The sequence below is a fragment of the Ooceraea biroi genome, chromosome 9 (genome assembly GCF_003672135.1).
Source record: "Ooceraea biroi isolate clonal line C1 chromosome 9, Obir_v5.4, whole genome shotgun sequence".
NCBI classification, from domain to species: Eukaryota; Metazoa; Arthropoda; class Insecta; order Hymenoptera; family Formicidae; genus Ooceraea; species Ooceraea biroi.
This window is the reverse complement of record NC_039514.1, coordinates 5,860,723-5,873,981: the sequence shown is the minus strand read 5'-3', so window position 1 is coordinate 5,873,981 and position 13,259 is coordinate 5,860,723. Positions and strand designations below refer to the sequence as shown.

Genomic DNA, 13,259 nt, shown 5'->3' with positions numbered 1-13,259 from the left:
TATAACTTTTATTATATGGGGTTGTAACAAAAGTTCGTAGCGTTATTTAGTAAAATTCCAGGAAAATTAATATATATTATATAGTAATAATTTACTCGTACTACTTTGTTTCATTGACACTTATTTCGTTTTATGTATTACTTTATATTTCATGGAATAAAATTTGAGATGTTTCAAATAATGCTTCGTAAAATTTCAAATCCCTCTTTTCTTCATCCCACAGCTGTTGCAAAATAAATTCGATAGCCATATCGAGTCGACATTATCGAAGTCGAATCGATATCGAAGATATATCGTGCCATTCATCGATCTTATATGAGTTTGAGTTCTATTTAACGAAACGCGTACTTCTGTCACTCGGCATTCTTTCGAGGACAAAGAATATTACGGCAGCGCGCTTTCTCTTGACAATATATCGTGTCTTATCTTGAGCGAGGCGGGAATGCGTGTCCCCCGATAACGCGGATTCACGCTGCGCCGGCTGTCTTGGACTGGTTTGGACTTCGAACATCGTCTCGTCGTTGATGGAGCGTCAGTTGAGTCGAGACAAGGGAAGGAAATAAGGGACAATTTCGTTGCCGGATGACTGTTCGTCAGTCGCGCGCGATAAACGCGAACGTCGACATCGATGACGACGACGACGACGGCGTCGGCGGTAATCACCTGTTACGGACTTCCGCAGCGAGATCGACGTAAGGGGAAGACGCCGCCAGACGTCCAAGCGACGCGCCGGGGTTGCGAATTAAAAGTGCGCGTAGCCGCGAAGAACAAGCCACTTGGCGGTCGAGCGGGCAAGAAGAGCGCAAGCGGAAATGCGAAACTCGCGCGCGCGGAAAGCTTCAACGGAGTGATCGTTGGTGATTATTGAAAAAAAAAGAAAAAGGGGTTTCGCAACCAGTTACGATGATGAGTGTTATAACGCGGATGTTTGTGCGGCAGAAGCTCTGCGATGAATCGCGAAAAGGACGCGCTGATAATGCGCGAAATACGGAAACCGCGTGTATCGACAGGTCGCTCTATCTGCTCTTCGAGGATATATCATACAGTGTGCGGAAAGGAATTCTGACAAAAGGTAGAGCGATTCTTTGAATTACTTGATAGTGAGTTGAATAATATTGATAGTTGAAAATTAAATCATATAAATAAAAATCGTTATAATATATAAGCTGTAAGTAATGCTTTATATATGGAAAATTGTGCAAATCTTGAGAAAGGAAACGAAGTTTTAAAAATTAATTAACAGTTGCTGACATAAAATACAATATACAATCAATTTCGAATTAGTAAATAACAAATGTTAGAAATCACTTTAATCGCGAGATCAAGAAAATAAATCTCTGTATCAGTTATAACAAATATAAGTGATTTTAATTAAAACTTTCATGCACGCGAATTAAAAAACGTTGATTTCAATGAGAATAACGCGGTAAAATAATGAACTCCTTTCGCTTTTAGTTCGTGTAAATGTTTATCAAACTTCCGAAAAAGTTCAGGTATCTCAGGTTAGATAAAGCAGTAATTTATGTTGAACACAATTAGAAAGACATGCCAATCATTGGTCAAGAGTCTTTGAAATCGATAAGATATACACGAGCTACTTATTGTTGATTCCGTTCCAAAGTGTAGCAAGATATGATGTATTGGGTTTTACACGGACAATTGTCCGGTGTTATCCGAATATTATTTCTATAATCTGATACCTGCATCACTATATCACTTACGTTACATTGCCATATTTTACTATATAATTTTAACATAATAATATAATATATTAGGTTGACCAGAAAGTCCGAAAAGCAAATTTCAAACGTAAAACTTTATTTATTAAGAATTATTATGATATAAAGTTTTATATTCTAATTTTGCTAAAACAATCTGGACTTTTCGGTCAACCCAATATTAGACGTAACATTGTTGTGTAACGAAAATACAAATCATAATATCCAATTGTCAAGATACTTATTACCTTCATGTTAAATCGATTATCAATTAAAAATTAGGATAATCAGGGTTTGCAGATGCAAAGGATCGTGAGAGTTCCCAAAGCATATCGAGAATGTAAAACAAAAATCCTTAATAATTAGACATAAATGAGTCATGGATCAGAGAGCTCATTCATCGGCGCGAATTAAATTGTAAAATACGATTTGTATTTTAAATTACAAAATCGGCTTATACGTAATCTTGCCGTTGCCTGACGGGCATTATTATTCAATGAATGTATAAACAATAAGAACAATGTCGTTCTTATCTGTTTTTTAATTTTCCTTTTATGTTTTCAACGATTAATTTATGCACTCGAGAGGATTTTATTAAAATATTATTTCGATAGTGTATAAGAATATTAAAATATCTTCTATGCATTACAAAATTATTTTCTCGCGTAATGCGTGTTGACTTTGAGCTCTTTTTTAAAAAGAATTATTTGGTTTGTAGAGAGAAGAAAATTGCTGAGTAAGCTCAATGGCGACTTTCGACCAGGCGAGCTTACGGGTATTATGGGTCCTTCAGGTGCTGGAAAATCTACGCTAATGGACATTCTAGCGGGCTTCACGTTAGTATTGTGTTTACTTTGTGTTATGTTTTTTTTGAGGATTCCGAATTTATTTCATCGACAAAAATAAGCTCGTTTCGAAAAAATAATATCTTTTTAAGTTTTTGTATTTTTATAAATAATTAATGGCGCCTTGAAATTTTGGGTGGTCATAGCTAAAATTCTAAGCTTCACGACACAAACATTCATCAAGAGATGGTGTCGCAGAAAAAGATTTTTAAAAATCAGTTGCAAAGACTGGACAGATCGTGTACATCACGCAATATAAACTGTATTATTTCTTTCGTATATTTTCTTTTCTCTCTATTCATATGTATCTATATATGTATCTTCATATGTTTCCAGATTTTTATATTATTTTACATTAATATTTTACATCCATGAACACGTTCGTTGAGAAACAGGATCGTTGATTGTAAAACGGGAATATCCGGTTCATATCGGAACTGATAATTGCTCGAAGCATAGCCTTGTATCTAATTATCGCACATCTAATCTCCATTATCTTTCTTCATCAGATGCAAGCGTGTGAGCGAGTAAGCGTGAGACTTTTATCCACGGAATCATAGATCGCGAATCTGGCGTTAGAATTTTTTATACCTCAGTTCATCCGTCCTTATACAATCGCACGATCGAATGCACGTGGTCATACGTACTTAATCATCGACGACAAAGTTGCAGTACGCTTGCACCGACTTACCACGTTCAAGGTTGCTGGATATTCGCAAGAGTCAATATCAATGTCCGTCGTTGGGTGCACCTATCGCGATGCGTTGAGATATTATGTCCCGCACGCATAAATAAACGCTTTCATTCTTATCTGCTATAAAGTTTTCCTCGGCGTATTCGCACGTTATCGCGATTTTATTGTTTTCTTCTTTGTCAAATGTCTTGATGGAAGATAAATACTACGATACCTACTGGATTGTGCCGCACTTACAATTAGTTGTAACTTAAATGATAAAGTGAAAGGCTAAAACTATTGAACGGTTGAACGGAAAGCTATTTCGTAGAAATGTGTTGAAGATGTGCTGAACTTTACTCAAATGGCTTCAAGAGAGTAGAATTTGGCAAATAACAAACCGACGCGCATTTCAGAAAGAAATTGTAATGATTGGTTGTGTTTCGTGTATTTGGTATCATTATAATTATTATAAAAAATGGACGATAATAACGTGTATTTTCGGCAGCTTGCGCCTCGTTACTTAAAAAAAGGCAAGAATGCAATTCAAATTATATATTACGCTGATCAATAAGCTGATTATCATTTTACTTATCTCGATTCACAACAACAACAAACAGGTTGATATGATTTCGAGATATGAAGCGCACAAAATTGCATATGCAAGCTGATATGGTGGAGAAATTATAATATGTAAATGTTACAATATATATATATATATATATTTTAGGACAAACTCGGTTACCGGTAGAATCATGGTGAACGGTCGGGAGAGAAACATGTCCGAATTTCGTAAATTATCCGCCTACATAATGCAAGATGACAATCTGCAACCATTGTTGACGGTGCAAGAGGCAATGCACTTTGCCGCCGATCTTAAGCTGAGATTAAATCATTGTGAGAAATTAAAAAAAGTAAGTTTTGCTCAATTATTATTATCTTATGAAAAATAAAAAAAAACAAAATTAGATTGTTTATTACATAGATTAGATAAATTTAAAAAGAAATGATATATATTAGACCATATATTATAATCATTTCATATTTTAAAGCTCATAAAAAAAATTTCACAGATTGACGAAATACTAACTGTAATGGGCCTCGACGTATCTCGTTATACGCGTACCGGCGAGCTTAGCGGAGGTCAAAGAAAAAGACTGGCCATTGCGCTCGAATTGATCAATAATCCACCAGTTATGTTTTTAGATGAACCTACGAGGTATCGCAATAAGCAGTATTCGTCAGTATTTTCCCGACACTTAATAATATTCGTTAGATCATTGCTTTAATCTATCTTTCCAGCGGTCTGGACAGCGTTAGTTCGAAGCAATGCATAGCACTGCTGAAACGATTAGCGCAAGAGGGTCGTACTATCATTTGCACAATTCATCAACCGAGCTCCACGCTGTTCAACATGATAGATCACCTTTATGTGGTTGCTGATGGAAATTGCGTTTACACGGGTAGCACCCACAATTTGGTGTCATATTTAAGCAGTCTTCAATTACACTGTCCAACGCATTACAATCCTGTCGATTTCCGTAAGTTGTGCTTTTCATATATACATGATTCTAGATGTGATTCTATATGTGATCTATAGAGACATGCTTAAAGGCTCGTATTTTCCGTAGTGATGGAAATATGTAATGGAGATTATGGTTGTCACCTGTCCAAGTTGGTGGATTTGATCGAAAACGGCAAAAGTAACACGTGGCGATCGGCGAAAACTTTTTACTTGGACAAAAATAAGGAAATGATTAGTTCGCAACAAATCTCTCCCATGAGATTATACTCTTTTGAGACAGAATTCAGACATACTCCGCATTACGCCGCCAGTTTTTGGAAACAGCTTTGTGTACTTATGAAGAGAAATACAATTAGACTACTTCGTGATAAGGTAACATTGCCTGTTATATTTATTTTATAATAACAATAAACAATAAATAACAAATTAAAAATTTCTTAAATTTCTTGTTTATAGATGTTAGCAGTTTCGCGGATCCTAATGCATTTTACGATCGCTCTGCTCGTTGGCACTTTATACTTCAGAATCGGTCAAGATGCCGCTTACGTTTTAGACAACTTCAATCTATTGTTCTTCAGCATTATGTTTCTCATGTATAGTGCGTTCAGCGCTACAATGATTACATGTGAGTTTACCACATTCAGTATAGCCTGATTTCAAATATGATGCAATACGCAGAAAGAATTTTTCTGGGATGATATATGATGCTTGGTAATAAAAATAATTTACATTTAAATTATTTAAATTTTATGTTATTACTGCAATATTTTATATGAGTGAAATATCAAATATTATATGAAAACTGCAGAATACAACTGTCTTTATTATTTTATTATTGATTTTATTGTTGTTATGATTTTATAATTTGGTAATGTTTGTTGGTGACATATATAATATTTGATTGTGCAATTTGCTTTACAGTTCCTTCAGAGTTACCGATACTCATGCGCGAGCATTTCAACCGTTGGTATAAATTGCGATCGTACTATCTGGCGAACAAGTTGGTTGATTTTCCGGTTCAGCTAATGGCTACGTTCATCTATACCGTCGTGGTGTATTACATGAGTGATCAACTTCCCGAGAGCAAAAGACTCGGATTGTACGTTCTTATGTGTTTCGCCGTCAGTTTGGTTGCTCAAGCGGCTGGGCTGATTGTAGGATCCGGTTTGAAAGTCCAAGTTTGTATCTACCTTTAGTCTATATTTCCACAATTTATAAATTTATAAATTACAAATTATATAGAAATCAATCAAAGTATTTTCCATCATTTTTACGACTTTTTCTCATCTTTCCGGCAACATGCGAATACCACGTGCGAAACTTTTAATCGTAATTCATCCACTTTATTTACAATTCATGTCAATTAATGAGTATGTCCTTTCAGAATAGCGTGATTTTTGGACCATTCGCGATTATGCCGTTCGTGATATTCAGCGGTTTTTTCGTACATCTTAAAGATGCGCCTCCCTACTTACATTGGGTGTTTCACATGTCGTTCCTCAAGTACGGTTTTGAAGGAGTTATGATGGCGATTTATGGGTAAGGCTATACGTGTTTAGTATTTATAATAAAGAGTTATTATGAGAATGACGAGTTATAATCAATATTTGCAGCTATGATCGAGCGAAATTAAAATGCTCCGCGGATTATTGCCACTTTGCCATACCTGAAAAACTTCTCGCGGAGGTGGACATGAAAAATGTAGATTATTGGTTCAATATGACAGTATTGCTGCTACTATATATCGCGTTAGACATCGCAGCGTATATTATATTAAACATAAGAGTGAAAAAACGCTTGTGATGTAAAGACGCGGTCCGAAATTGATCCGATAATACTTTCTATAAATATGTATAATATATATATTTTCTATATTTATAATATATACTTGAAAATTGACGACGAATGATTTGCATAAATAATATAGATCTCACGAGAAGTCCACTTGTTAAGACTGATGACTTATAATTTAAATGCGATTACATACATCATGTAAGGTGAGGTTAAAAGATTATGGCGATTATGCCAAAAAATCAATGATCAATGATCAATGAATCCTTTTGTATTTGAAATATTTGTGCTAGATCTGTTTCTGTTTACAATTAAATAATTTCCTCTATTTTATGTTTTCCAATACATATTATATACATATATACACACATACACACGTATTTACATATAATATTATAAATTAAAGTCCCAGAATGCAAATTTCATAATTTTGCCAACATGTGGTCATTTTATCAGCCGTATATATAGTCAAAATATCCAGCGTTGGTCACGAGAGGGCAGTAATTGCCAATAATTGAATTTTTACGAATAAAAAATTTCACAATTTCAAATCAATTTCAATTTATTCTCGTTTATTTACGTTCATACTATTTATCTGACATGTAAAGAAGTATAATTAATTCTATCTTGCAAAGATTAATATTTCATATTTACAGAATTCTTTGGTTTTAATTGCTCTATTTATCATAATTCACAAGTCCGACGAGAGAGACGTTTATCGCTTATCAAGAAACAACCTTGTGATATCATCTAGCTTGCTTGAGATTAATCGTCACAAACTATACTTGAGCTATCACACATCCAGCATGATAATGTTCGCACATATATATATATAGATTATATGTGAAACCGCATCAGCGGTGATTGCTACTGTTGCGGCTGTGTTCCTACGCTGGCTACGCTGCGTCGTTCAGCAGTTGCGGCCGAGAATCGGCGCGAGATACTTCGCGGATACGTGCTACTTCTCGTTCTGTGAAAGAAATAAAGGATTCATTAGCGCTTGGAACTTACAACCGTTCACAGCGAATAAAAGTTACTTAAACTTCCTAGTTCACCTGAACGCATGTAAAAAAGTGCAGCGCTAAAAGTTCGCTACACTCGGTTGACGGAGTATCTCGAAGATTCTTGTGATATTCGTTGACGAGCTAGTTGATGTATAAACGTGTTAATTGCTTGCTGACGAACGAGGGACGAAGCGTTTTTTAAACGAGATGGAGGCCAATGACAGAAACGAAGTGTCGACGAGGATGCTCGATGATTGTTGCCGAATTCACCTGGCTGAATCCGAGAAATTGATGGGAACCGAGAAAACGACGCCAAATTTGCGATTGTGCATCGAACTTAACGAAATCTGTTACTCAGCTGGTCGAGGCAACAGCAAGGGCAAGTTTCGACCCACATTTTCGTGAAAGTGCAAGCGGTGATTCAAGCGGCGGGCTTGGTACTGTCACGTATGATTATGCACTTTGCGATGCTTCAGTTTCTTTCTGTTATTCTTTTTCTGTCTGAGACGGCTTAAAAGAGATAACTACTGCCACGTACCACATCGTATTATCGTTCGATTGGACGCGCGAAGAACTAGTCATAAACGCATATTGCTTAATCATATATATATTGGCGTGGATAACACTTACATCTCATTTTGTAAGTTATTTTGTAAGTTTTGTTACACGTATCTGTTTGCAAGACTTCTTCATATATTTACATACACGCCTGTCCAGACTCTGTGACCGAAAAAAATACAAGGCATCAATTATTTTTCGTTTTTATTTTTTCCAAATATATTTCTAAATCAATACAATGTTGGAAGCAATTAAACAATTTTGCGAACTGTACTGCGTTTTCGTAATTGCCTCCAAAACCGCAGTCGAAGCATTTGAAATGTCGTGAATTGACCGTGAAAGGTGTCGCAACACTTCCTTTCACATGGAACCAAATCAGACGAATACGAGGAGTGTTTGAGCACTGTAATGCCTTTTCTGGCCAAGGAAATACAATACGCGTACAATCTTGGATTTGTGCACCAATGAATTATTGTGCAGAATTTTGGTATTCAAGTCGAAAGGCTCTACAATCTAATACATCGTTCCTACTCGTCAAAAAAGGAAAAAAATTTCTGATATGCCTGTGATGTGAAGTGAGTCGGACCTGCTAAACCTGTTTGACTAGCGGACAAATGTCTTTTACACGAAAAGTTATTTGAATTTGTAATATTCTGCAAGAAAAACAGTGGATCTTATCTCAAAATGCATTAATTTTACATATTTTTTACATTGATTGATTATATCAAGCTGCTTGATGTTGTTATTTCATTTTACGTAAGAATGACGTAAGAATCGTAAGATATTAGAAATTATCTAGTTGTCCAAAATATTAAAAAAGAGAGAAAAGGATTTAAAAAATTGTATTTATATAACATATATATATATATATATATATATTTATACAAATGCCATTTTTTAAAAATAATTACAATCGTTGTTTAATTTTATAATATTAAAGATTCTTAAAGAAACTCTTAATAAGTAATTTGTAATGCACATCAATTTTACATAGCACTACATTTACATATAGCATACACTTAATCATACATGTTGCATGATGTTACCTCGTGTTATCGCACAAGAAAGCTAGTATTAAAGAATACGTGTGCAAGAAATATTTAAAAAAGAGAGCTATTAAAACAGATTGTTGAAGTTTTATTCTTAAGACCTTGTGCAAATAATATTTATATAGTTGTTAGATATTGAATATTGGAGTCAACAAGTTCGATTTTCGATTATCAAATGCTAAATATAATACAATAATGAAAATGCGCACTTCTCAGCATTTTGCATACGTCATATATATCTACACACATTGTATATCTGCGCACTTCGCATATGATACTTAATTATGTAAATTCATAATAATTCATGGCCTTGTGATTCTGATGCATATAATTTTACTGTGATTTAAATGCACTCCTTATAATATCACTATTCATGAATGCTTAATAAAAAAATATTCATGATTAGGAACTGAGAAAACAATTTTGCATAACGTATCGGGATGCTTTGAACCTGGAAAAGTGACGGTGATAATCGGTCCATCCGGTGCGGGGAAGACAACATTATTGAAAATTGTGTCGGGTGAGCTATTGTTCAACGTTAGAGGTACCATCACCTCAAATGGCGTTGAACGAAACCGGGGAACATTTCGCAAACAGCTATGCTACGTGTCGCAGCAATTTGATCTATTACCTTTTCTCACGACGAAGGAAACACTCTACATAGCGGCCCGTTTAAAACTTGATGCTAGCCAAAGTAAACAAGCAATCTATTTAATTGTGAGTACAAGATCTTATAAGTCTTATAAGATATACTTATAAGTCTTATAAGTATATTGGTATTCTGGGCTGTGAAATCTGGTCAGAAAGAAGTTCCATCATTATTTAATCACTTTCCTGTTTATCACATTTATTGGCAAATGGACAATTTACCTTCGAAATGAGCATTCTAATTGTGAATGCAACTGAACAAGATCTTTCCTATTTTTTAATGTATATTTTTATTATATCATAACAATCTTGTAAATAAATATATGAGAGGTTCGTATTGACGCAACAAATAAATATGAGAAAAATGTTTTAAAGCTGTTAAAATCATAAAGTTTGCCCATATAGTTTGCTCAAAAACAATTTCTTTGGTTGAGCTATTATTATATTGTATTATTTTCTTCTTTATTACGCTACAGAAAACCAAACGAAGTAACATGATATGTATTGCATATTAAATCCTTTTTCTCTTGAATTTTTATTAAGGTGAACGAGATCGCGGAAAATTTCGGCTTGTCAAACTGTTTGGATACTTTGGCGAGCAAACTAAGTGGTGGTGAGCGGAAGAGACTTTCAATTGGTGTAGAAATGATCACCAAACCGTCCGTTTTATTACTAGATGAACCGACAAGTGGTCTCGATAGTGCGGCGTCCAATCAGGTATACAGATTTAAATATAAAGATATAAATCTTCGAATGTTCTATTTGTAACAATTTAATAATTAAATTTTATAGTAACAATAAATTCAATCCAGTAATAATTTGCATTGGATAGCTCATTAGCGTACTGCATGATATGGCAAAGGCGAACTGCACAGTGATTTGCGCGATACATCAACCTAGCAGTCAGATGATTTCGCGATTCGATGACATCATGGTGCTCGATCGAGGAAGATGCATGTATTGTGGGCCAAAGAGCGAGATCCTAAACGTGTACAGTAGCGCCGGATTTACGTGTCCTCCCTTCTACAACATAGCCGAATTTGGTAATACCTGCTCCATTAATTTGATTCGACGAATAAACTGTAAAAGAGAAAATAGTTGATTAAACAACTGCTGCTTATGTGAAAAATTAGAAATTATACATTTGATCCTTATTGTTATCTTCTGATTGCAGTTCTTGAAGTAATAACTGAGCAGAGGGACGGAGATTTGGAGAATCTGTATAAGATCTGTTGTGAGGAATACGAGAAATTCAGATCACACAATGAATATTCGAAACCTAAACACGACGGTAAATATACAACATATAATACATGATGAATCTCTCAATGTCACGATGTTGCTTTCCACGACAGAAATGAACGCTTAATGAAGGATTTGAATATATTGAAGATTGAAATATTAATAGGAATTGAATATTTTGAAGATTGATATATTTTATTTTTTTTTTTAATACAAATTATTCTATTTGTAATAAAGACTCAAGTTCTTTTAAAATGCACCAAATTATAACTTGTACACTTATATTGTACATTAATGCATCTATGTATATCTTTTACATTGCTTGCAAATGACTGTGTAGAAAACGTGTAAGTATTTTGTCCAATAAATTTTGATTTTAGAAGAATTAACATATATGAGTGGAGAAGTTTGGAAAGATTAAATTGCTCTGATGTTTTCTTTTTCTATATATGTGTTTTCTATTACTACTCATTATTATTATTATTACATTTATAGAAGCGAATTCGTTGATTGCTTCCAAACAGGATTTCGAGAGTGACGATGTACTTACAAGCAATATAAAACAAGGTCCGTCGACATGGCAACAACAAAGAATATTATTTTTAAGAGCTCTAATTTGCATCAAGCGAGATAATGTGAGCAAAAGTCTGAAGAAATGACATTTAAAAGTTAATTTGCAGCAAAAATTAAAATTGTCTTAATTGATCTTTTAGACCCTGACAAAACTGAGATTAGCGGCACATATTGTAGTGGCACTATTGTTAGGGATGGTTTTTTATGACTTTAGTGATGACGCAGAAAAAGCAAATAGCAACATCGCTTGTTTGTTCTTCCTTTTGCTATTCTTATTTTTCGCTAATTCCATGCCAGCAGTACAGATGTGTAAGTAACTCGAATTCTTTTATTAATACTATATATCACATATGAATATATAAATATTTGTTAGGTCTGCAAATAATATGCAAATAATGTTGTGCGTTTTGTACCATGAACATTATGTCATATTAAACATGATTGTGCTACCGTTGCAGTTCCCATGGAAGCAGCAGTATTCCTGCAGGAACACTTAAATAATTGGTATTCTTTGAGATCTTACTACAGCGTAAAGATATTGACGGATCTCCCGATGCAAGTACGTTTTTACCTCGAATCTAATGATTGTTTTAAATACATTGCGTAAAAGATTTACGTAATTTTTCAGATACTTTGCTGCTCATGTTTCCTGTTCATATCATATTACTTGACAGGACAACCAATGGCTGTTGATAGAATTTTCCAAGCATGGAGCGTTTGCGTGTTAATTACAATTCTCGGACAAACAGTCGGGATTCTTACGGGTGCGGCTTTCAATACTCAGGTATTGCAATAACGATGCAATAATTTGCTCCATCTGGTTCAGCATTATTAATTAATAATATAAAGACAAGATAAATGATTATAATAAGTATATGATACCTTTCAGATAGGTATATTTTTAATACCGGCATTAAGCATACCGTTATTGCTGTTTGCCGGATTTTTCTTAAAGTTGGGAGAGATAGCGGTGTATCTGCAACCTTTGAGCACAATAAGCTTCTTTAGGTATGAACAATTTCCTTTTAATATTGGTTAGATATTGATTACATATATACGTATTTAATATTTTAATTATAATATTTACTGACTCAGTTTATTATTTTAAAGAAATATATGCTCTTATTTTTTAAATATTATAATTTTGCAATTGATTTAAAAATACACGCGACTCTTTTACAGATACGCATTCGAAGGCATGATGCAAGCGATCTACAGCAATCGACCGAATTTATCATGTCCGGAAATATATTGTTACTTACGTTCTCCAAGCGAGATTCTTTCGAGGATGGACATGCCAACAGTGTCGTTTCATGTAATTTTAATAATACTCGGTTCTTGGATATTCTGTTTACATATAATCATTTACGCAGTACTTTCTTGGAAAATTTATTATGTGAGAAAATGACGTACAAAATTAATTTCGAGATGTACTTATGTGACACTTAAAGAAACTACTTCATGACAAATAATTAGCTATCTGATGGGTATAATATTTTTAAAATACAGTGAAGCGGTAGATTGGTGTAGGAAAGAGGAGACTATATATAATTATGTGGATTTAAATAAATATAACGCTTTTTACTTTTTGTAATTGAAATATTTGATTTATTTTCTTATAATTACATTATAA

At 34.1% G+C, this 13,259-nt stretch overlaps 2 protein-coding genes across 2 annotated transcripts; both read left to right on the top strand.

Annotated features, from left to right (window-relative positions):
- Positions 1 to 345: 345 nt before the first annotated feature.
- Positions 346 to 6,882, top strand: LOC105279633 (ATP-binding cassette sub-family G member 1-like). Its single transcript, XM_011339521.3, has 10 exons — positions 346 to 1,072; positions 2,437 to 2,554; positions 3,967 to 4,150; positions 4,310 to 4,455; positions 4,539 to 4,777; positions 4,868 to 5,133; positions 5,218 to 5,386; positions 5,683 to 5,939; positions 6,146 to 6,300; positions 6,375 to 6,882. The coding sequence occupies exons 1-10, from the start codon at positions 904 to 906 to the stop codon at positions 6,562 to 6,564; spliced, it is 1,893 nt and encodes a 630-aa protein (XP_011337823.1). The 5' UTR covers positions 346 to 903; the 3' UTR covers positions 6,565 to 6,882.
- Positions 6,634 to 13,220, top strand: LOC105279632 (ATP-binding cassette sub-family G member 4). Its single transcript, XM_011339520.2, has 12 exons — positions 6,634 to 6,758; positions 7,209 to 7,935; positions 9,570 to 9,880; positions 10,355 to 10,528; positions 10,644 to 10,854; positions 10,986 to 11,102; positions 11,549 to 11,688; positions 11,767 to 11,935; positions 12,085 to 12,185; positions 12,255 to 12,410; positions 12,516 to 12,634; positions 12,809 to 13,220. The coding sequence occupies exons 2-12, from the start codon at positions 7,764 to 7,766 to the stop codon at positions 13,032 to 13,034; spliced, it is 1,896 nt and encodes a 631-aa protein (XP_011337822.1). The 5' UTR covers positions 6,634 to 6,758; positions 7,209 to 7,763; the 3' UTR covers positions 13,035 to 13,220.
- Positions 13,221 to 13,259: the final 39 nt, after the last annotated feature.